This window comes from Mustelus asterias, chromosome 18 (genome assembly GCF_964213995.1).
Source record: "Mustelus asterias chromosome 18, sMusAst1.hap1.1, whole genome shotgun sequence".
In the NCBI taxonomy this organism is placed as follows: Eukaryota; Metazoa; Chordata; class Chondrichthyes; order Carcharhiniformes; family Triakidae; genus Mustelus; species Mustelus asterias.
The window spans coordinates 37,035,622-37,061,637 of NC_135818.1; the positions used below are offsets into that span (position 1 = coordinate 37,035,622).

A 26,016-nucleotide genomic window follows, 5' to 3' on the forward strand; every position below is an offset into this window, starting at 1 on the left:
GGGTAAAATTGACTCCATAGTAATTATTTATAAATTGAGTAAGGCACAGATTTCTACACTGGTAGAATAAGCTTTACTTATTATTTTCCCTAACTGGTTTTTGTTTGTTTCCAGCCAAGTAGATTACAAAGCAAAATTGTGGGCTTGTAATTTCTGCTATCAGAGAAATCAGGTAAGATGCACTTGGTTATTTGTTACATTGTAACATGAATACATTGTATGGGAAGTGTTTATGACATGAATCTATAATAATGTCTTTAATTATTGACAAAATATTGTTTTAGATCCATGTGTTACTTCAACCTTTGTATTGGAGAATAGGAATGTAGGCCATTTGGCCCCTTGATTCTGTTTTATTATTGTTCAATCACCACATTACTGATCTGGAACCAAACTCCATATACCTGCCTTTGCCTCATTTTCCTTAGATTTTGTTTATCAAATATATCATTAAGTTCAAATTTAAGAGTAACAATTGATCTAGCATCACTTCTACTGTCCTTTGTGTGTAGAAGTGTTTTCTAATTTCACTCCTGGGAGATCTTGCTATGATTTTTAACCGTGCCCCATTTAGTCTCAGACTTTGAAATCGGTGGCAATAATTTCCCTCCATCAATTCCCTGTAATGTCTTGAAAATGTTGATCAAATCATCCCTCAACTATTTAAATTCCGGGGACTACAGCCCTAGTTTGTGTCACCTCTCCTCTTAATTTGGGAGTCTAGATATCATTTTGGTATATCTATACTGCACTCCCTCCAAAATCAACATATCCTTCCTAAGGTATCGTACTGAGAACTGCTGCTCAGAGTAGTCCAGATATGATCTGGGCTTTGTATAGCCAGAATTAGAAATTTATGACATTCTTCTTTATTTAGAAAGTATTTTCTTCTATCCCCTTTTGGTTCAAAGTGAATGACCTCACACTCTTCTACATTTAAATCAATTTGCCACGATTTTTTCCATTTGTTCTGACATCTGTTGATATCTTATTATTTTGCATTTCAAACTACACCACTTACAATGCTAATTATTTTGTGTCATTATAAATTTGGACAAAAGGCAGTCCATTTAATATCCATAATCATTCCCTATGTAACACTTTTATAAAATTCAATCAGGCGTGACATACACAGGATTTACAAATCCCTGCTGGCTGTTCTCTGTTTAGCTGAAAAATTTGAAGGTCTTCAGTCATCCAAACCTTAATTATAGACTCCATTAATTTACCAACAACAGATATTAGGCTAATTCCCCGGTTCTGTAATTCTATAATTCCCTGGTTTTCCACTCCCACCTTTCTTGGTAAAGATGTGATATGAGCAATTTTCCAATTTAAAGAAACAGTCCTGCAATCGAGAGAACTTTATAAGATTATATGTCAGGCATAACTATAAACAATTCATTCAATGTGTTCTTTATCCTCGGTGCATTTGTAGAAGCTGCCATGCATCCTGTCCTTCTCTAATGTTTCATGCACGTGGTTTTAATTTTTCTTTCCTGGTTCAATTTTCTCTCTGCCTGTAGTGCCTACAGCACCATTTTAACTGTTACTCTAATCTTTTACCCTTTTGTTTGTATTTGAAATATTATTTATACTGCATTTTCCACTTGGAACATAGAACAGTACAGCACAGAACAGGCCCTTCAGCCCACAATGTTGTGCCGAGCTTTGTCTGAAACCCAGATCAAGCTAACTTGACCCAGATAACTTAAGCCTCCACCTTCCTCCCCCCACTGTCCCCAAACTCCCTTGCTAGTTTAAAGTCTTTGTGGATGTTCTGTTTATCCTTCCCTAGTCCGAATGGAACCTATCCCTAATCAGCTTATCCTTACTCCAGTTTACAGTACAGAATATAGCATATCCAACTGGGTCAAATACTCAAAAAGTGAATGAAAGAGGTGTTTTGCATGGAAGAGAAGAGTTATCTGTAGCTTTCAAAATACCTATTTTGATGCAATTTTTTTAATTTAAAAACAGTTTCCCCCTTCCTATTCCGGGATATCTGAGATGAATCAACCAGCGGAACTTTTACCACAGTTTTCCACAATTGAATATGTAGTCCAGGTAGGACTGTTGAATCACAATTTATACTTGGTGGGACTTTGGGTGATTGTACTGTTAGCAAATTACTGAATTAAAAACCATTGAAAGGAAAACTGATGTTTCCACTCCAAAACCGTTAAGATAACTTGTGGTACTGTGCCTCAACTTCTTGTTTGATTTAATATATTTGGCTAATGGTTCCATTTTATTTGCCCAATCTTCAGAGGTTATGCAATACATTTGTTATTTTGGAATTACTTAACCAGAACTATTTAAAAGGTCTTATTTTCCTTTAATGTAATTGAACTTTATAATGCCAGTATGATACTAGTAGTCTCTGGTAACCCTGTTCTGATCAATTTGCCGCATAATTTTACACCTTGGTGCTTGATTTGGTCTTCTAAATAGCAATGTGAGTGGCCAGGTTAGTTGGGGAGCGTGCATCATTACATTTGGCGACGAGGATGAAATGGATTATGAGGACACAGCCTCTGGCGCGACACTTGTTTCAATTCAAATCCAGAAGAAAAATTACTCATCTGGGTGCCTGTCTTACATTTCTGATGTTGAGATATTGCCAGACCCTGTGGGACGGACTCGGAACGAGCCTGGGTTGACCAGTACAGTCAGAAGTTGAGAAATGCATCTAGAAAAAAAATTAAGAGGAAACTAACATTCAGAGGCAAGAGCTGTGATTTTCTGTTCAAGGAAAAGTGGAAATCAAGTTTTTAAAAAACAAAAAAATGCTGCAAAAATTTAAAAACAGAAGAGGGCACAGTGTTTTGAGTGGGAAAAAAACATGCCCCAAGGAACTGCAAGACATGTCCCAGAACCATGGAAAAATGACGAGGCTGAGATTGCCAGGCTTCTGATAACAACTGAGCTTGTGGAGGTTCTGTGTTGTGGTCCCTGCACTGAGGAACTGCAAGCAGCAAAGTTCGGGTGTCTTGAAGTGGGGGGTCAGGGTGAAGTCCCCAACTTGTTTTTTAAATGTTAGAAAGCTTTGAAAATAACGGCACCTTGGTCCACCAACACGTCTCCTGTTCCACCAGAGGCCCAAAAATCCTAAACCATCGCTACACAAATATCAAACATGCCTACCACTCTATCGCACGCCCACACTTTGGCAAATCAGACTACAAGGCTGTGCTCCTGTTCCCGGCTTACAAGCAAAAACCGAAGCGGGAGAATCCATCAAAGAGAGTCGTGCAATGTCGATCTGAGGGGGTGGATGATCTTAGAGACATAGAAAAACTACAGCACAAAACAGGCCCTTTGGCCCCACAAGTTGTGCCGAACCTATCCCTACCTTTTAGGCCTACCTATAACCGTCCATCCTATCAAGTCCCATGTACTCATCCAGGAGTCTCTCAAAAGACCCTATTGAGTTTGCCTCCACCACCACTGACGGCAGCCGATTCCACTCGCCCACCACCCTCTGTGAAAAACTTCCCCCTAACATTTCCCCTGTGCCTACCCCCCAGCACCTTAAACCTGTGTCCTCTCGTAGCAGCCATTTCCACCCTGGGAAAAAGCCTCAGAGTCCACCCGATCTATGCCTCTCAACATCTTATATACCTCTATTAGGTCTCCAGGATCTTCTCCATCAGCTTACCAACCACTGAGGTTAGACTCACCGGGACTTCTACAGGGCTGCTTGGAATCAGTGGACTGGTCAGTATTTTAAAAACTCTGCGACCAGCCTGAACAAGTACGCCACTACAGTAACTGACTTCATTAGTAAGTGTGTAGAAGATTGTGTGCCAAAGAAGCAAATCCGTGTGTTCTCCAACAAGAAACCATGGATGAACAGGGATATCCACTGCTTGCTGAAGTCCAGGTCTGAGGTGTTCAAGTCAGGTGACACTGACCCATGCAAGAAAGCCAGATACGAGCTAAGGAGATCCACCAAGATGCCAAAAGACAGTACCGGACCAAGCCAGAGTCTCAGGCTAGCCACACCGACCCCCGCCGACCATGGCAAGGTCTGCAAGACATAACAGGCTTCAAGATGAAAGCATGTAAAATCACTGGCTCCAACACACCCATCCCTGATGTGTTCAATGCATTCTACACCCGTTTGAGCAACAGGTCAGTGAGAGAATGCCGTCCACCCTGGAAGCCCTGGATGAACCTGTATCTGGGGTCGTCATTGCAGATGTCAGAGCAGCTTTCTCGAAGGTCAACCCATGGAAAGCGACTGGTCCGGATGGGGTACCCAGACGTGCACTCAGATCCTGTGGGGATCAGCTGGTGGAGGTATTCACAGACATCTTCAACTTCTCTTTACAACAATCTGAGGTCCCTATCTGCTTCAAGAAGATGACCATCATCCTGGTACCTAAGAAAAACCAAGCAGCATGCCTGAATGACTATCGGCTGATGGCTCTGACATCCATCATTGTGAAGTGCTTCAAAAGGCTAGTCATGGCACGAATCAATTCCAGCCTTCCGGATGACCTGGATCCACTACAGTTTGCCTACCACTGCAACAGGTCCACAGTAGACGCCATCTCCCTATCCCTGCACCCAACCCTAGATAACAAGGACACCGTTGTCAGACTCCCATTTATTGACCACAGCTCAACCTTCAACACCGTTATACCCACGAAATTTGTATCCAAACTCCGTGGCCTGGGCCTCGGCACCTCCCTCTCGACTGGATCCTGAACTTCCTAACTCAGACCACAATCTGTAAGGATAGGCAGCAACATCTTCTCTATGATCATCCTCAACCCCGGTGCCCACAAGGGTGTGTTCTCAGCTCCCTACTATATTCCTTATATACCTTTGACTGTGTGGCCAAATTCCCCTCCAATTCAATTTTCAAGTTTGCTGACGACACCACCGTAGTGGGTCGGATCTCAAACAATGATGAGACAGAGTACAGGAATGAGATAGAGAATCTGGTGATCTGGTGCGGTAACAATCTCTTCCTCTATGTCAACAAAACAAAGTCATCGACTTCAGGAAGCAGAACATGCCCCTGTCTACATCAACAGGGGCGAAGTAGAAAGGGTCGAGAGCATCAAGTTTTTAGGTGTCCAGATCACCAACAACCTGCCCTGGTCCCTCCATGCCGACACTATAGTTAAGAAAGCCCACCAACGTCTCTACTTTCTCAGAAGACTAAGGAAATTTGGCATGTCAACTACGACACTCACCAATTTTTACAGATGCATCATAGAAAGCATTCTTTCTGGTTGTATCACAGCTTGGTATGGCTCCTGCTCTGCCCAAGACTGCAAGGAACTACAAAAGGTTGCGAATGTAGCCCAATCCATCACGCAAACCAGCCTCCATCCATTGACTCTGTCTACACTTCTCACTACCTCGGCAAAGCAGCCAGGACGTTCTCTCTTCCACCACCTTCCTTTGGGAAAAAGATCCAAAAGTCTGAGGTCACGTACCAACCAACTCAAGAACAGCTTCTTCCCTGCTGCTGTCAGACATTTGAATGGACTTACCTTGCATTAGGGTGATCTTTTGCTACACCCCAGCTATGACTGCAACACTGCATTCTGCACTCTCTCGTTTCCTTCTCTCTGAACAGTATGCTTTGTCTGTATAACGTGCAAGAAACAAAAGTTTTCACTGTTAATACGTGACAATAATAAATCAAATCAAATCGAAAGTGCTGTGTCTCCAGTGAAATTCATGAAAAAAAGCACATCAAAAGACAAAAGAATGGACTCTCTCAAGTGGCCAGATAACAAAAGCTGCAGAGATTGCTGAGAGAGCTTTACATTAAAAAAAGAAGTGATGTTTTGAAAGTTTGCAAAAGGTTCAGAGGATAAGTAGCAGGTATGTGCCAAAACTTCAAAAACATGGGAGAACACACTGCTGACAGCATTAAAAATAAATGACAGTCTTGAAGATGTAATGTATTTCAAAGAGGTAATGCATTTAAAATGGTGATGCGTTTAATGTGGCAATACATTTAAAGCTGCAACCATAAGATGAAACAGAGGGCAATGGACAGGGAAAGTGGAAAAGACCTTGGATAGAGGGCAGTTCTCAGAAAATGTCCATAGGCAATGAAGATCTCCAGGAAGAGGCACAGGAAGACCTCAGGAAGCAGTAAAATGCCCTGAAAGACTCCAGTGATGGGCACTGAAAGGCCCCAGAAGAAGGAGGGTGATGACACAAGACCCCGGAAGGAGGGTGACGACGCAAGACCCCAAAAGACCAAATTAAGAGCAATGAAAGAATTGGAGAACACTTTGTTGGAGACAGACCCAACCAACATTGAAGGGTTTAGCTGAAGTTAAGGCAAGTAAAAATGAAGATTCCATTTATGAAATGTATATGTCCTGTAAGAATATGATGGATTCCACTCAGAAAAATGCAGAAATTAAAAATTATTGACCATAAATAGGAATCAGCAAAAAAATTAAAGCTCTAGAGAAGACAAAACAACAATATGAAATGACTGACAGCAACCTTTTGGGGGAGGACAGTTGCAAAAATTGGCAAAATGAAGTTAAGAATAAGGAGAACTTAATGAGGCAATGTAGAATAAGCTGAACTCCATGAAACGCAACCAGAAAATGAGAACAACTCCAGTGAAGAATTGAATCAGGAGATTAAGAACTTGAAGAAGAAAGTTTTGCAATCACAAATTAACTGAAGAGGTAAAAAAACGTTGAAATTGACAGCAGAATCAGCAATTCGGATAGCGAAAGAGACTGAGATTACGTGCCAGAATAAGACTGCTGAATTGGTCACACGAATGGAAGCACAGCAAACCTGTATGAAAGAGTTCCATGCAAGACCATATTTGGAACTGTACATAGCACACAAGCCTCAAGATTTTATCAATGTGCCATCACTACTGCAAAAAAAACCCAATGTTAAGTAAATAATATGACATGATGTCATAACGGTAGTGTGTCAAGTTAAATCTCTGGAATTGTCTCTGTTACCAAACTCCTGTTGTACCCAGTAGACCTGGAGGGACAAATTGTGTATAAATATGTGGATAACTGGAGGAGTAGAGAGGTGCTTCAGCAGTCAGTGTTGCTAATCAAGAAATGTTTTTGAACCTGTAGGCACCAATGTACCTGATCAACCTGCTATTGACAGGTTGCGTAAGCAAACAATAATGAGCTGCCTGTGCCAAAAGAGTTGCTTGTTATTTGCAGTTCCTGTTGATGTCGAGACTCAATTTATAATTGCACAACTTGTGTATAATATTTAGTTAGAGTTTAGGACTGAGTAACAGCTATTGAAGATTGTATGAAGAAGTTAAAGGAGGACCGATGTGGTGGTGGTGGTCCCTTTAAGGGCAACACAGCAGAAGAGGGTCATATGTCTTGGGAAACCAATTGGGACTGAGAGTGGATAATCACCCCAAGAGTTGGAGTCCTTTCCCGGGCGTAAGGCATCTCGAAGACATGGATAGGGGATAGTCAATGGGCTGCTCTAGCGCAGCCGTGAGACTGCGATCCTCTATAGTTTTTCCTAATTAATAAATACCCTTTGTGTTTCTGATGAAGTCTGTGAGTGTGCATCATTAATTTCAGATGCTGGTCTCAAGCAAAGGCCAAGGAAATTAGAGGAAGGTAATTTGGATTAGTGTAAATAAACAGAGAAAATGTGATGCGGATTCTTTGAGTTTTCTAGAGTTTTGACAATTCATAGTGTAGAAATGACAAGACCAATTGCAGAATTAATTGCAATGGTGACCTTTGTGTAAATCAAGTTGGTCCAGTCAGTTTGAATTTCAAAGCTTTGTAAAGCTAATTTGTCCCCATGCCCTCGCCTCCAAACCATTGTTAAATACTTTTCTAGGCAGTGCAAAAGGAAGAAAATCCCTAATTATTTAACCAACAATTGTGTATAAAGTTCATATAAATTGTTTTTCCCCTTGTTTGTGATTTTGCATTTTTAACATAACTGGCCCTGCGTTATTTGGTAGCTGTGCACTAACATACTTGATAATGAGTATCAAGTATTACAAAATAGATTATTTCCATCTCACTTTAGAATTGGGGGGACGCAGAGTTCTTGGAGAGTTGTAGGGTTGCAGAACACTGATGATGTAGGTTACATGGAATTGCAAGACTACAGTTTTTGAGCTTTACTGATTTCCTAAACTGGAAACAAAAGTTAGTGTGTCCATGAATGTCAGCAGAATGCTGAAATTGATTTACTTGAATTGGCTGCTTATTTTTTAAAGCTAAGGAACAGATTGTATAACTTTTACCTGACTGTTGTTCTGCTTTCTGCTGTGCTTGGAGTGCCAAAAGTGAAATTAATTAAATTTGTTAGTAAACTGGAATCTGAAAGTTAATGTCATAATGTCCCTAGAACTTTCAGGTATTTCAGAAAATGTGTACAATTGATGATTTAAATCTGTATTGATCAAAGCTTATTTTTTTCTCTTCCACAGCGTGGTCCTCAAATGCCTTTAATCTTTCTTTATGTTGTGGATACTTGCATGGAAGATGAAGATCTGCAGGCCTTGAAAGAATCTATGCAAATGTCCTTGAGTCTTTTGCCACCTACAGCTTTGGTTGGTCTTATTACATTTGGCAGAATGGTGCAAGTTCATGAGCTTGGTTGTGAGGGTATTTCGAAGAGCTATGTCTTCAGAGGCACAAAAGACCTAACAGCAAAGCAGCTTCAGGTAGGCAGTTGTGTCGATGTGGAAAACATACAAAGAAGAAAGCATGTGTGTTTAAAAACTAACTTTCAAAATTTAACTTCATGATTTATTTGAAAATTAAAAGTAGGCATAGGTTATGTTTGTTGAAAGAACACACTAATGGCAGAGCATGTGTAAGTACCTAATTGGTATTTGTGCAACTGGAGGAAAGGAGACATGGTTTATATCTAACACAAAAAATAACAATTGTTCACTTAACTGTAAAAGGTTCTGTTGTAATTTAAATTTTAAAGTCTGTATATTTTATTATTTTTACATTTCAAGTTTGATTACTACATGCTGCGAAAGAATCTTTTTGTTGCTGTGCCCATGTAATTTTATTTTTTGGCAGAAGGATTCAAAATTGATGAAGTGTTGATTAGACTGTCAGTGCTCAAAGTTGATGAGGTACCGGGACTGGATGAGATGCATCCAAGCATATTGACGAAAATGAGAATCGAAATTGCAGGGGCACTGGCCATAATCTTCCAGTTTTCTCTACACTCGGGAGGTCTAGAGGACTGGAGAACTCCAAATGTTATGCTCTTGTTCAAAGAAAAGCTACAAGGATAGTCCCACCAATACAAGCTAGTCAGTTTAACATCAGTGGTGGGCAACCTTCCAGAAATAATATTCGGAAGAGAATTAGCAGTCCCATGGAAGAATGTGGGTTGGTTCGGAACAACCAGACTGGATTTCTAAAGAGGAAATCTAACTTGGGGTTTTTTTGAGGATCGATGAGGATAATGCAGTTGATGTTGATGGACATTCAGAAGGCATTTGATACAATACCATACAACAGAATTGAGAGAAAAAATATAGCTAATGGGATAAAAGTGACAGTAGCAACATGGTTAGAAAATTGGCTGAATAATAGAAGCAGAGAGTAATGATTAATGGATATTTTTCAGGCTGGAGGAAGGTTTGTTGTGGTGTTCCCCAGAGGTCAGTGTTGGGACCCTTGCTTTTCCTGACTCATATTAATGATCTAGATTTTGGTGTGCAGGGACAGTTTTAAACTTTGCTGATGACACAAAACTTGGAAGCATTGTAAACTGCAGAGGACAGTGTAGAACTTCAAAAGGACATAGACAAGCTGGTGAAGTGGACAGGTGGGTGGCTGATGAAGTTCAATGTGGACAAGTGTGAGGTGAGGCATTTTAGTAGGAAGAACATGGAAAGACAATATAAAATAGGGGTAAAATTCTTGATGGGGTACAGGAACGGAGGTACCTGGGTGTATATGTGCACGGATCATTGAAGGTGGCAGGACAGGTGGAGAGTGCAGTGATTAAAGCATATAATATTCTGGGCTTTATTAAAAGGGGAATAGAGTACAACAACAAGGACACTAATTAGATCTCAACTGAAATATTATGTACAGTTCTGGGTGCCATACTATAGGAAGGATGTGAACGTATTGGGGAGAGTGCAGAAGAGGTTTACAAGAATGATTCCAGGGTGGAAAACTCCAGTTATGAGGATAGATTGGAGAGGTTGGGACTGTTCTTGAGGAGAAGAAAGCTAAGAGGGGATTTGATTGAGATGCTGAAAATCATGGGACTGGCAGAGTACGTAGGGAGAAACTGTCCTGCTTGTAAAAGGATCAAGAAAGAGGGCATAGATTTAAAGTGATTTGCAAAAGAAGCAAATACGAGAAACTTTTGCACACTAGTGTTTTGGGTCTGGAATGTACTACCTGGAAGTGTGGTGGACCCAGGTCCGATCGAGGCATTCAAGAGGACATTTGATGTTTCTTTTCAAGTAATCAGTGTGCAGGATATGGGGGAAAAGGCAGGGGAATAGCACCAAGTCATAATGCTCGTTTGGAGAGCCGGTGCAGGCATGATAGAGCGGTTCTGTGAGGTCAGTGAACGCAAATTGCTGTCCGATATGTGGAATGTATTTCAAAGACATATGTCCAAGATTTCCTGCAATGTTGTTGAGCTTGCCATTCTCCCGAAGTCATGTTCTTTTATGCACAAATCTCACCATTGCAAACTTGCACCCACATTTCCTGAGGACCTAATTCAAATAATCCACAATAAGCATTATGGCAAATCAAGGTGCAGCAAATGTAAAATTCCATTGCAATCTATGCAATGCTACTAAATATTTGTTGGATGGAACTCGCTACTCTGATTTTGGAATAGAGTATTGGTTTGCAATAATGTGGTTGTATCATTGCAAAGTTATTTAAGTAAATGTTAAGATGGCAATCGAAAACAATATGATGTGACTTGTTTGCAAATTCTACATCCAAGGCTTTTATCATCTGATAGGTGACTTTGCCCATTTACATATGCAAGTGAGTTACAGTAACATGAAGTTCAAATGGATGAGTTTTCATCCAGCCATTATAGAGCCTTCTGAACCACCTTTGCTGCACCTGCAGTAGAATAAGTACAAAAAGAGCAACACGCTTTTTGAAGCTAAAGCCAGAATAGAGAAAATAGATGCTGCCTTCTCTAGTTGAAAAAGTTAAATTTGTGCTTTTCTGAACTTTATCCAGGTTCTTTAGTTTAAACTGATTGAAGAACCTCTTGTGTACTTTTTGATCACCTTATTTGCATCAGAATAATGTTCCAGAATTACCTGCAAACTGATATCATTGAAATCTACTTCATGACTTTTGTGCTATTATTATAGGGACTATTATTTAAATGGTGAAAAATTACAACATGCTACTGTGCAGAGGGACCTGGGGGTCCTTGTGCATGAATCGCAAAAACTCAGTTTGCAGGTGCAGCACGTGATCAAGAAAGCAAATGGAATGTTGGCCTTTATCGCGAAGGGGATGGAGTATAAAAGCAGGGAGGTCTTGCTGCAATTGTACAAGGTACTGGTGAGGCCGCAACGAGAGTACTGTGTGCAATTTTGGTCCCCTTATTTGCGGAAGGATATATTGGCATTGAAGGGAGTACAGAGAAGGTTCACCAGGTTGATACCGGAGATGAGGGGGTTAGCTTATGAGGAGAGATTGAGTAGATTGGCCTGTACTCGTTGGAGTTTAGAAGGCTGAGGGGAGATCTTATAGAGACATATAAGATAATGAAGGGGCGAGACAGGGTAGAGGCAGAGAGATTCTTTCCACTTAGAAAGGAAACAAGAACTAGAGGACACAGCCTCAAAATAAGGGGGAGTCAGTTTAGAACAGAGTTGAGGCGGAACTACTTCTCTCAGAGGGTAGTGAATCTCTGGAATTCTCTGCCCATTGAAGCAGTGGAGGCTACCTCGTTAAATATGTTTAAGTCGCAGGTAGATTGATTTCTGATCAATAAGGGAATTATGGGTTATGGGGAGCAGGCGGGTAAACCACTATCAGATCAGCCATGATCTTATTGAATGGCGGGGCAGGCTCGAGGGGCTAGATGGCCTACTCCTGCTCCTATTTCTTATGTTCTTATGTGCTAATATAGGTAATAGCATTAGTTCAGTGGAAGAATAGACAACGTGCATGATTGATGGCTTTAATTTATACTGTTAATTCTGTTAATAGGACATGTTGGGCTTAACAAAACCATTAGCCACTCAAGCAAGCCGTGGACCTCAGGTTCAGCAGCCACCTCCATCCAACAGGTAAACCTCACCTTGATATCACTACCCTAAAGGTAATGGCCTAGATTTTACAGTTGTGATGGCAGTGGAACTGACTGAGTTCACTGCCATAACCCTGTAAAACTGGCAGCAACTTCAGGTGTTCGCACAGACACCGTTAATACAAGTATTAACACTTTTCATGATGACTGAAATAGTATTTTAGTGAAGACGCAACTTCAAAGTAAAAGGACCGTTATTTGGATCAGGAAAATTAGGAATTATTTGTCAGGATGTGACAGTTTCCTATTTTGCATGATCAGAATAACTGATCTATTTCAAAAAAATACAAGTTTAATTTCAAACCAAAGATATGATGTCCTGTATGATCCAAGAAGGATAAATATTTATAGTTATTTTACTGTATTTTTGATTTGTTGATGGGAAATCATTGGAACAGCAAACTAATGCACCTCTAATATTGGATTTGAATCCAGCTAAGGCAGGTAGGATTTTGTATGATGTGAATTTGGATATTCGCCGTGCAGCTTTGAGTGAGCGTGGGTTCACTGGACATAGCCATGCATAACTTGGTTAGACCATAAGCACTGGTCATGTGGAGAATGACTGACATACTGGCTAAGATTCCTTTGGTTATTTCCTGTTCTTGGTTTTTTAAAAAGTTATTTAATAACTTAATGTGATTTTAATAACATCAGGTGGGAGTTGAACATTAAGTTTTAGAGAATGCATACATTACTGCAGAATTAGTGGATGCTAAATTCGACATATAATTTTTTAATATGAGAATTTTTCCTTTTAAGCTATTCAGATTGTAAGTCAAATGTTATTTTTAACAAATGAGTTAGAAAGTGATTTGATTGGAATATAAATTTCAAAACTATATTTTGAGTGCTGTTAAATTATAAACCATTCGTTTTTGAGTTTTTCCTCCTGCCAGTGTTAGTAAAGATGCCCAAAAAGACCAATACAGTGATAATATTTGGGGAAGTGGACAATTAGTTCAAGCATTTTTAAAAAACACATAGATTACAGAGCCTGTACCATTTTTTTTGATCTGTACCTTCCAAATTACTAAGGATGTTTTTTTTAAAATAGTAACAATTTCAGTTTTGAGCACCTAATGCCACTACCAAGTATTGTAGAACTCCCTCTATTCTGCCCTGACTCCAACCTTAGATGAATTGACCCACATTCCTGGACAACGCTGATTTTGATTTTTCTATTTTCCACATTAGGATTTCCTATGTCCTTTGAGAGACAAGATTGTTTTGTGCTATGGTCTCACTTCCAGGATTTGGATTGAGACCACCTATGCTTGTTTTACACATGACCCTTACAGACAGAAGATTCTTTCATCCCTCAGATTGGATTTCAATGGACAATGAAGTGTCTGTCCAATCCACCACGCACTTCTGCCACTGGACACTATTCTAAGTGGATAGGTTTTTTTTGTCAGGTTTGCAGTGTTCTCTACAGTAGCATTTCACTGCCACCAGGATTTAGATGAAAAAGTTAGCAGATCCAAATATGGCAGCTTTTAATTTGGTCACTAAGCTTGGAAAATTTAGAAAACTCTTGCGCATATCACTGAAAATGTTGTGGTAAATTCAATTTTTTGAGCTGCTCGTTTCAACCTTGAAAATACATGAATAGTAGTGGCTTCAGCAATACAACTGACCACTATTGTTCTGTGGGTGGCCACAGACCTAAAAGCATAGAAAAAAAGATCAGGCGTAGGCCATCCAGCCCTTTGAGCCTGCTCAGCCGTTCAACATGATCATGGCTGGTCCTCTGTACTAGGTAGAACACCCAGGTCCATTTGTATGACATTTCCCAATTTATTACCATTTAAATAATATTCTGCCATTCTGTTTCTCCATCCAAAGTGGATAACTTGACATTTATCCACGTTATACTGCATCTATCACATATTTGCCCACTCACTGAACTTGTACAAAATCACCTTGGGACCTCTTAACATCCTCCTCACCACTCGCCTTTCCAAGTTTTGTGTCATCAGCAAACTTAGAAATATTATTTTTGGTTCCGTTGTCCAAATCATTAATGTATATTGTGAATAGCTGGGGTCCAAGCTGCAGGACCCCACTAGTTACCATCTGCCACTTTGAAAATGACCCATTTATTTCTATTCTCTGTTTCCTGTCTGCTGAATTTCTTAATCCAGGTTAATATATCCCCAATCCCATATACTTGAATTTTGCGGCTCGGTGGCACAGTAATTAGCACTGCTGTCTCACAGCGCCAGGGACCCGAGTTTGATTCCCAGCTTGGGTCACTGTATGTGCAGAATTTGCACATTCTTCCCATGTCTGCGTGGATTTCCTCCGGGTGCTCCAGTTTCCTCCCACAGTTTGAAAGACGTGCTGGTTAGATGCATTGGCCATGCTAAATTCTCCCTCGACAGGTGCTGGATAGTGGTCACTAGGGGATTTTCACAATAACTTCATTGCAGCGTTAATGTCGGCTTACTTGTGACACTAATAAATAAACTTTAACCTCTTATGTGGAACTTTATCAAAAGCTTTCTGAAAATCCCAATACACCACGTCCACTAGTTCGCCCATATCTATTCTGCTGGTTGAATCCTAAAAAAACACCAGTAGGTTTGTCAGACGAGTTCCTTTTTTAAATCCATGTTGACTTTGTCTAATCCTGTTGATATTTTTGAAGTGTCCTGTTATCACATCCTTTATAATAGATTCTAGCATTTTCCCTACTATTAGTGTTAGGCTAACCAGCTTGTAATTCCCTGTTACCTTTGCCATTGTCCAATCTGCCGGGACTGTTTGAGAATCTACAGACATTTGGAAGATGACAACCATGCATCCGCTATTTCCATAACCACCCCTTTTAGTATCCTGTCATGTAAATTATCAGGCTCTGGGATTTATCCGCTTTCAGTCCCATTAATTTTTTCAACATTTTTTTTTTAGTAATCATAATTTCCTTAAATTTCTCCTTCTCACTAGACCCTTGATTCCTTGGACAAAGCTGTTTTTTACGTTCATGCTCTGAAATCTTAATTATTACAGAAGTATGCAGTACAATATTATCATTTTTTCATGGAGATCACAACTTAATTTTCTGTTCCATTGCAAATAAGTTTGCTGCCTTAAAACTGTCAGATGTTTTAATTTGAAGAACATGCCCTCTTTTGGATCAAATCTAACTACTGGCCTAGCCTTTCTGAAATTTTCAATTCTTTTCCTTGCAGTAAGTTCTCTTATGGATATTGAGGTATGTTCTAGGATCGTGTTTGCTACAGAAAACCAAATCCATTGAGGGCATGGCTATTTTTATTAATATTTTCATGCAAAATATCTTATACAGCCATGCCTATTTCTAAAGAAAGAAAATGGGATGGAAGTATTAGTCTGCCCTATGATTGTGCTTACCTGTACATCACACACTTAACTCTTGCAATGTGAACACACCAAGGAAAGTATGGAGAAAGCAATTTGCTTCATTATTGTATTAAGTTTGCTGTTTTCTCTCGCTTTGCACACGTCAGTTTTATGCCCTTTTTTATTTGCTTTGTTTTCACATACAATCTCTGCTGTTGCTACTGAGTTAATGTTTGGTACATGATTCTTTAAAGCCTGGATCTTGAGAGTGATTTGTTTGTACATATTGTCACAAGATAAATGTGTCAGTCAGTCTTTCTGTAAAACTAGCTGCACTATAGGGCCTATTTATCATAGCTGAACAGAATATCTGACAGCATGGCCAATGTACTTGCACAAAGTACATTGGCCATTGTGGTGTCACCAACGGGAAGTGTCTCACTGCTGCATCTACTGACACAGTAAGAAGTTTAACAACACCAGGTTAAAGTCCAACAGGTTTATTTGGTAGCAAAAGCCACACAAGCTTTCGGAGCTCCAAGCCCCCATCTACTGACTGCAGGAAGAATGTGAGCAGTCAGGAATACCCAGATAAATAAAAACAGGAATCTTTTGAATTCATTGGTCAGTATATTTAGTGGCATTTCCTTCTTAATGCATGTACAGTTCCCTTAAATTCTGCATTATTTAAAATGCAAACTTCCGTGTGTTGGGCATTAAAAGTGGTCCTTCAGGAAGACTGAATAGCAATGAATGGATGACATCAAAGAGAGCTGATGAAAAGAAACATAAATGGAAATCTAAGGGGTGAAGATCAGGCACAGAGAAAAGATGAAGAATTGATTAAGAAGAATCGAGCACAAAAAAGAGGCAGTGAAAGAAATTTAAATGTCAAGAAAAAGGTAATCTAACTGAACTGGAAAATGGAAGAAAATATAGTCTAGTCAATCACTTTAAAGACAGCAGAGAGGTAGAGGCAAACGATGAGAGAAAATGAATCGCAGTAACAGAGAATTTTACTGATGCCTAATGAGGGTGGCTCCAGCATTGTAGCAGAGGCAGAAACTTGATTGGAGAGGTGTAAACATGGTGTTTGAATCACAAAGCAACATAGCTCATCGTACCTGTACAATTTCTTTAGTATCCCAGTTGAATTAGTCTGACACCCCTGCCTCCTTCACCGTTCAGGCAGTGCATTCCAAGTCCCATGGTCCTGTAAATGTTCTCCCTTTCAAGTGTTAATATTGAATCTGTCTCCTTCACCGTTCAGGCAGTGCATTCCAAGTCACAACAGCAAATTGTTTTTTTTAAGAAGTTTCCTCATGTTGCCTCTGGTTCTTTTGAAAATCACCTTAAATCCATATCCTTTGGTTACTCATCATTCTGCTGATAATTGTTCTGCTAAAAAAAAACCTGAGGCTAGACCAATTTAAAGTTTCAAAACCGAGGTTAATGGATTTTTGTAAGCAGGGATGTATATGGGTGGCACGGTGACACAATGGTTCGTATTGCTGCCTCTCAGCACCAGGGACCTGGACCTGGGCTGGGTAAGATGCTGAGTCGGTGCAAATGGCCTCTTTCTGCACTGCAAAGATTCTATGATATTGAGGTATGTGGAAACAGGGCAGGTAAATGGAGTTAAGCCATTGAATGGTGAATCAGGCTATTGAGGTTATATACTCCTCTGTTCCTAATATTAGAGGGAATCATCAGGATGGGTGAAAATAAACATTTTATTTGTGACAAAGGTTTCAAAGGTGCAGGTAAGGATCGAGGAGATTGCAATAAAATACTGCAGCAAATGGAAATTTAAAAATAAGCAATTAGAGAAGTTTTAAAGTGCAACTGTAATTGACATGGTGGAGTTTTGTTTAGCAAGAAAATACACAAAGGAGAGTGGTTGGAAGGTGCTGAGAGACAAATTTTTAAAGTTTATTTATTAGTGTCACAAGTAGGCTTACATTAACGCTGTAATGAAGTTAGTGTGAAAATCCCCTAGTTGCCATACTCGAGTGCCTGCACAGGTGCATTGAGGGAGAATTTAGCATGGTCAATGCACCTAACCAGCACGTCTTCCAGACTATGGGAGGAAACCAGAACACCTGGAAGAAACCCTAAGCAGACACAGTGAGAACATGCAGACTCCGCACAGGCAGTGACCCAAGCAGGGAATTGAATCCGGGCCCCTGGCATTGAGGCAGCAGTGTTAACCACTGTGCCAATGTGTGTTAAGAGATACAAGACTGTGATTGGAGATAGGTTTGTCTGTGATTGATGTCACTGGAGTAAAGAGGCCATGTGACATACCATGGTTGAAAGGATGAATATATTGTTGGGGAACCATAACATGGATGGAGAAGGTTGGAGGGAACAGGAGGAAAGCAAAAGCAGAGCATGCAAAATGAGATGAGTTGGAGATGGGAATCGGTAATGATGAGAGTTGTTTAGTGCAGGAGAGGGAAAGAGGGAGATACTTTGGTCAGATGTTTGGAGCTGAGGGAACCTGTAGAAAATTGCTCCTCTGTAACCCTCATAACCAGCATTCTAAAAGTCTAGGTGCAGAAGCATATATTTTTGAAGGAAAGCTTGGATTCAAGCTGTTATCAACCATAATAGCCTTGAAAATGTAACAGAATTTGGACTTCAAGTGCAAAGCTTCAAAATAGGTAACTTTCCTACTGACAATTATTTGCCTACTCTGAAGAGCTTCCTGGCTTTCTTCTGTCACCACTAGAATATATTAGCTGAACATTTTGAAGCTAAGTTAGGAGCTTTTGTTTTCCTGCCACTTGGACAGAAAATGTAATTTTTTGTTAAATCATGTTACCGTTTTAAATAGTATATAATCAACAGCAATTCCTGTACATTTATAAATAAATAGCAGATAACCTCCAAATGTTGGAAACAAACTACTGTCAGTCAATCTTTCCAAAGCTCAGACTGATAAGTAAATGAAGAATTGTCATCCACATCTTAAATGAAATAATGGAATATATTGATAGAGCTTAGAGCTGTTTTGTGCATTAAACATTATTTTGAGCTTGGAGATTCTTTTAGTCCGAGAATTATCATATTTTTAAGTTTGTTAATTTTTTTACTTTGGTGTTGACCTATTGATTCACCTTTTTGGGGAGCTGAATTGGACATCCACTTCAAGGAGTATGGTTTGTCCTGAAGTGCCTGAAATAATTTTTTTTTTTAATAATAATTTTACAGATTTTTACAACCAGTTCAAAAAATTGACATGAACTTGACTGATCTTTTGGGAGAGTTGCAACGTGACCCTTGGCCCGTACCACAGGGGAAGAGACCATTGAGATCCACTGGAGTTGCTCTATCCATTGCTGTTGGTCTGTTGGAGGTATGGAACCTTTCTCTCAGCAATTCTATTTTATGTGCATTAAACAATCAAGAGAGATGTGCCACCACATAAATTAAGAGTAGTGCCTAGTTGAATTTATCACAACTATTATTTTGCCTATGTGATGTACCCTGCTAGAAGTGTAACTATTTTATATTGTTAGCTGGTGATTTGTCTGTATGTTAACATGCCAGATTACACGTGCCACTGCCCCACACACACATCCAAACCATCTTTAGATTGAATATTTTTGGTTTGCAAGAAATTGTGCATCATCTCAATTGTCTTCAAACGTCTGTCCTCCACTTCCAAATGAAATATTTAATTCAATGGTGAGGAAGGACTACCTATGGCCCCTTGGAGATCTGCAAATAACAAGCGCTCATTTCACTTCTTCAGTGCTGTATTGTATCTTACCTGAATTAGTTGACTGTCAGTTTTGACTTTAATTGCTCTTTAGGCTAAAGTTTAGGTAGGAATCTTACTGTGAAATAGGATGGATTGAATTGTAGGAATGTCAAGATAGTCTGACGTACTCCAGACCGGGGCCGACTGCTAATTCAGCTGTTTAGATGGACGTATTCTCTATTTTTTGTCTTGCTGGTCAAAATTATGCATTGGGCTGTTGTATCCTGTTATGTCCAGTGTAGAAGAGGCCTATTTTGGCCTTTGTGATTCCAGCAATGGACCAGAATGTGTGGCAAGTATTCTCAGCCACAGTCCCTCCAGTATTTATCCATCAGGGTAGAGTAAAATCGATGGCTGTGTGTGGGTTGTTAGCCACTTAATGTATGCTTTAACCTGGCTCTTGTCCTTTGTATAGGTGATGATCTGTTTCGCTATTTTTTCAATTTCTGTGTAAGGCTATCTTTGTCCCAAGTGCCTCTTCATTGACAAATTGTGGCCTTTTTAATGTCACCTGCATATCAATTTTCTACCAGTGTTTTGGGGCAGTGCCAGGTTTGCCAAATTGAAGAAGGTGCTGAGAATCATTGGTGTAACGACAGTGAAGTGTTTTATCTCTTTCCATGCTAGGACAGAGGATTGCCTTCACTGAAGTGGTGCAAGTCGATTTTTCCATATTCTTTATAATAGAATTGTTAAACCTCTTACAGTCAATGAAGGAGACCAGAAGATAACAGTTTTAGATTTATTTGCAAAGAGACATAACAAATCCTAACCCTATGTTCATAAGTGTCTCTCTGAGTGCACAAGTATTATCTGTCCACACTTATCGTTTATACAATTAACAACAACTTCTGACCCAATATCAGAATAGTAGGTTAGAAAAATCTCAAGTGTTGATCCTTAATGAAAGTGGTATTATTTTGTTTGTGGGAAGAAGATTCTTTCTCCCTCAGCCTCTTTACCTCTCCCATCCTTTTAGATCATTCTTAAATCCTACCTCTTCAGCCAAGTTTTTAGTCATCTCCTCCTTGCAAATTTTACCTGACAATACATCAGGCATTTTGCTGCATGAATGATGCTATATAAATGCACGTTGTTGTTGCTATAAAATGTAGCTTGATTTTGAATTTTAATAGTTTTATTATTTTGTTTCTGTGCTGAAAGAAGTGATGTTGTCTTGTAAGACCTGCAGAGGGAGAGCCTGAGCTTTAAAAAAATAATTGCCCAACAGTTATTTTTCCAACGCAACATTTTTACAATGGAAGTAATCAATTATGAGGCTGAGCAGCATAGACCATGTTTCCTTTTGTGTAGAAGATTAAGGGGTGATCTCAGCATAGTATAGAGTCACACGTAATTGAAATGTTTGAGATAATGGAATTGATGGAATCCATAGAGGAAACTGCCCTATGGTGGGTATTCCATGATAACCTTAATGTTAGAGCTAGGGGTGATGCCAGGAAAGCACTTCTTCACATAAAGGGTGTTGGAAATCTGAAACTCCAACCCCCAAAAATCTGCTGAGGTTGGAGGTCAACAGAAAATATTCAAATCTGAGATTGATCGATTTTTGTTCGGCAAGGGTTTTAATAATTACAAAACTAAGGCGAATAGATGAAGTTAAGATGCTGATATTGTGACCCTGCACGACACCTTAAAATGTTTGATGCGATCCTTTTAGAGAGCAGTAACCTTTTGGTTAAAGTAGACAAAGATTGTGATTCAAGACTTGCTAAGAGAATGAAGCCACAAGATTCCACAGGTTTTGAACAAGCAAATACAAACTTTATTATACAAGGTCAGTAAGATGAAACAAATTACATTATCTATCTCGCACTCTAACATTTAAGGTTAATATGAGGTGCGTGTGAATTAACAGGCAAATTGTGGTCACACACACCACACTGCACAACGAATGGCAGGTACAACCAAGACCGTTTCCATGAATTTTTCAACAACCCATCCAGACGGAAGTAAACACTGAGTCAACCAATCTTGTTGAAACACTCTGTCTCATGAGGAATTCCAGTCTTCACCTTCCTTCTCACCTTGGAATTTCTCTCCAACATTGCTCCCCCTTAGACTGCCTCAACATTGGCCCACCTCGTAGCACTTCAAGCTCAACTCCAGAGACTCTATTCTCCTGGATTTCCGAATCTGCATTCCAGCACCAACTCTCAAACACAACCGTGGCTCTTTGACCACACTGTGCAGAACAGAACTCCTCCAAAGGATTACCTTCGCCCCGCCACACAGAGTCATCAACCTTCTGCTGCCTTTTCCAATCTCTGGGGCTTTTCCCAAGCCCTCATTACTTAAATTCTGCCAACTGCAGCCTTTTTTGTTGCTTGGAGCCTCTTTCTCTACTGCTCTCTCTTAACTGGGACCTATCCATGTCCCCAGTCTGTGGCTCCTCTTTTAGGAACCTTCCCTGTCTGATGGTTCCTCAGTAAGAAGTTTAACAACACCAGGTTAAAGTCCAACAGGTTTATTTGGTAGCAAAAGCCACACAAGCTTTCGAGGCTCTGAGCCCCTTCTTCAGGTGAGTGGGAATTCTGTTCACAAACAGAACTTATAAGACACAGACTCAATTTACATGAATAATGGTTGGAATGCGAATACTTACAACTAATCCAGTCTTTAAGAAACAAAACAATGGGAGTGGAGAGAGCATCAAGACAGGTTAAAAAGATGTGTATTGTCTCCAGACAAGACAGCCAGTGAAACTCTGCAGGTCCACGCAACTGTGGGAGTTACAAATAGTGTGACATAAATTCTGATTCTAGGATCGCTGCGACAACGGATGAATGAACACCGCTCGACAATCACCAGGCAAGACTGTTCTCTTCCTGTTGGGGAGCACTTCAGCGGTCACGGGCATTCGGCCTCTGATATTCGGGTAAGCGTTCTCCAAGGCGGCCTTCGCGACACACGACAGCGCAGAGTCGCGGAGCAGAAACTGATAGCCAGGTTCCGCACACACAAGGACGGCCTCAACCGGGATATTGGGTTTATGTCACACTATTTCACATAAATATTTCTGCTTTTTTCCTCCTGAGTCTTTATCATGCGATCCTAGAATCAGAATTTATGTCACACTATTTGTAACTCCCACAGTTGCGTGGACCTGCAGAGTTTCACTGGCTGTTTTGTCTGGAGACAATACACATCTTTTTAACCTGTCTTGATGCTCTCTCCACTCCCATTGTTTTGTTTCTTAAAGACTGGATTAGTTGTAAGTATTCGCATTCCAACCATTATTCATGTAAATTGAGTCTGTGTCTTATAAGTTCTGTTTGTGAACAGAATTCCCACTCACCTGAAGAAGGGGCTCAGAGCCTCGAAAGCTTGTGTGGCTTTTGCTACCAAATAAACCTGTTGGACTTTAACCTGGTGTTGTTAAACTTCTTACTGTGTTTACCCCAGTCCAACGCCGGCATCTCCACATCATGATGGTTCCTCTCCATTGTCTCGAGACTTGCACCTTTTGTGGCATTGACTGGATCCCGAGATTGACTTCTTGTGCCTTTGTTCCATACTGGTGCATTGCTGTCAGGGTGGCTGAACGCTTTATCTGCAGGAGAAGAAACCCAGAAAGAAGCATGCACATCCAGAAATGCTATTGCACACAACCCGTGCCAAAATTCACGGTGCGGATTGTGGTCCTCAGCCTCTACCCAGGTATACCTCCCCACCCCTCTCACTGTGAAAAAGGTAAGTCAGTTTTATAACACAAGTTAGCCATAATCAAATTGAACAGGCTCAAGGGGTAGAGTAGCAGAATATTATATCCCTGATTGATGAAATACAGCACAGTAGTAGGTCATTGCTTTATATCATGCTTATGCCAGTAGCTTCCTCTTCAATTGCAGCTAATTATTCTAATCTCATTTCCTTGCCCTTTCACTGTAAATTTTGTACATTCTTCATTTTCAAACGTTTATCTAATTTCAGTTTAAATTGGATAGTTTGTGCATCAAGAGCACTTGTGATAAAGCAGTCAGCTTACTAATGGTCTTCTCCCTAGCTGTACAAGGTCTGATAGGATTAACTGCAGGTTTATACCATTCCAGCACCAGACATTCTGCCTAAGGACTGTTATTGCATAAATAGGGGAGGCACGGTGGCACAGTGGTTAGCCCTGCTGCCTCTCAGCTCTGGGGACCCGGGTTCAATTCTGGCCTTGGGTGACTGTGTGGAGTCTGCACAATCTCCCCGTGTCTGTGGGGGTTTCCTCCAGGTGCTCTAGTTTCCTCCCACAGCCTAAAGATGTGCAGGTTAGGTGGATTGGCCATACTAAATTGTTCCTTAGTGTCGCAAGACGTGTAGGCTAGATTGGTAAATGTTTGGTGGTTCTGTTTTTCTTTACATTTGTCATACTTTCTTACATTCAGTCATTTTACTTCTATTACTTTTGTGAGGCTTTTAAAATTGACAATCCCGGTGAATGTTTACTAATTTTCTCGGCATACTGTTTCATTTTGAATGTGAAGAATTGCATTATTTGCTTGTAATTTTGATCGTGCATTAATTGAAGCTCAGGGAATTAAAGGAACAGTGGCAGAATGGATATAACATTGGACAAGTGACAGAAAGCAGAGAGTAGTGGTGAAGAGTTGTTTTTTGAACTGGAGGGAGGTAAATAGTGGTGTTCTCCAGGAGGTTGACATAAAGACCATTACTCTTTTTGGTATGTATTAATGATTTAGAATTTGTAATATGGGGCAAAAGTGCATTACTGCTGATGGAAATATGAACTAAAAACTGAAAATTCTGGCAATATTCTGAGGAGAACAGGGTTAACATTTGAGGTCTACACCCTTTCATCAAAATGGGGTTATGTTTTTGCTCCTGGTACCTTTTAACATCAATCAGTACATAAGTAAAAACAGGAGGTAATTAACACCGCAACTGCTCTTTACTGCTGTCACAGTCAAACTACTACAGAAACGTGGAACCTGTGGTCCCACAATGCGCTGGCTTGCAAAGTATTGCACACCAGACAAAATATACAGTACATAACATATTCCTACCCCCCTTATTGGAAATGTTGGTTTAACAAAACATCTTCTAAATTAGGGAAAGAGGTTGGACTGCCTCAAAAAGTACCTAGGTTCACCTTAGCCATAATTCAAACGCTCGGATGACTTCTCTGCCCATGTGGGTTACGGTGGACTTCTGATGCCTTGACAGAGTAATGTTCATTGGAGACTGATGACGATGTAGGACTTCTAAGCCAAACATGAATTTTAATCTAATGCTGGTGAAGGTGAGGTGACTTCAACTTTGGTTGAGCTAGACTGAGGAGGTGAGACTGGAGTTGACATCCTTTGATTTGAAGATGGCTCACTGGAAGTGGTGAAATCAGGGTCTTCCATAATAGGTGTATCCTGGGATGGAGCTTGACTTGGCAGCAGTTGGTCAACATGTCTCTGCCAGGTTAGATCACTCACTGTTTGGACTGTGTACAGAACCATAGAAAAGTTGTAATACAGAAGGAAGCCATTCAGCCCATCTTGTCCATGCCAGCCTGAGGACACTCGTGTGCCCTTTCTAATCCCACCTTCATGCACCTGGCCTATAGCCCTGTAGCTTCCAGTACTCAAGGTGCAAATCCAGGTACTTATTAAAAAGAATCAAGAGTATCTACCTCCACCAATGGGAGTAGCCTGGCAGGCCATGGGTGTGTGTACACGTGGACTTTGCTGGGCCCTTTATGGGTTCCATGTTTTTAATCATGGTAGACGCACACTCCAAGTGGCTGGAGGTACACAGCATGGGTTCCACATTGTCTCAGGCTATGATTGAGAAATAATGGTAAAGCTTCAATACACACAGAATACTTGATGTCCTGATTTCGGATAACATTTTTAAAAAAAGTTGATTCATTAGTCACAAGTAAGGCTTGCATTAATACTGTAATAAAGTTTCTGTGAAATTCCCCCAGTCGCCACACTCTGGCGCCTGTTCGAGTCAATGCACCTGACCAGCACGCCTTTCAGACTGTGGGAGGAAACTGGAACACCCGGAGGAAATCCACACACAGACGGGGAGAACGTGCAGACTCCGCACAGATCGTGTCCAAAGCTGGGAATTGAACTCTGGTCCCTGGTGCTGTGAGGCAACAGTGCTAACCACTGTGCCACCATGCCGCCCATGGCCTTTACTAGCGGTGATTTCCAGAACTTTGTGTTCTCCAATGCTATGTGACATGTCCAAACTGCACCTTATCATCCATCATCAAATGGACTGGCAAAACAGGCAGTTCAAATCTTAAAAAATGGCATGAAGAAACAACTGGTGGCATTGATGGAGACTAAACTGTCACAACTTATGTTCGATTCTAGGACCACACCCCACACAACAGCAGGTGTTGCCCCAGTGGAGCTGTTCATGGGACGATGGCTTTGTCCTAGATTAAGTCTGCTATTCCCAAACTTGGCGGGGCGGATGGAGTCCCAACAAGAAAACGAAAAAACTTTGCAAGGACAGAAAGAACTTTAGCAAGGTTCATATGAGAAACTTTAGGGATGGTTCCAGTTGGGTCCCTGGGATCATTATGGAGAAAACTGAACCAGCCTCTTACAACGTCAAAGTCGAGGTTAAAGAAGCACTTAGACCATCTC

At 40.5% G+C, this 26,016-nt stretch overlaps 1 protein-coding gene across 7 annotated transcripts in view; it reads left to right on the forward strand.

Moving 5' to 3' along the window:
* Nucleotides 1–26,016, forward strand: part of sec23a (Sec23 homolog A, coat complex II component) — a 103,912-nt gene that overhangs the window by 27,558 nt on the left and 50,338 nt on the right. For 5 of the 7 annotated variants that reach the window (XM_078233760.1, XM_078233756.1, XM_078233759.1 and 2 more), the window contains 5 exons: nucleotides 115–172; nucleotides 1,981–2,067; nucleotides 8,441–8,677; nucleotides 12,195–12,274; nucleotides 18,838–18,982. In XM_078233760.1, the coding sequence (XP_078089886.1) occupies nucleotides 115–172; nucleotides 1,981–2,067; nucleotides 8,441–8,677; nucleotides 12,195–12,274; nucleotides 18,838–18,982 (607 nt within the window). The remainder of the gene's footprint in view (nucleotides 1–114; nucleotides 173–1,980; nucleotides 2,068–8,440; nucleotides 8,678–12,194; nucleotides 12,275–18,837; nucleotides 18,983–26,016) is intronic. The other 2 variants (XM_078233761.1, XM_078233762.1) reach the window with 1 other exon arrangement.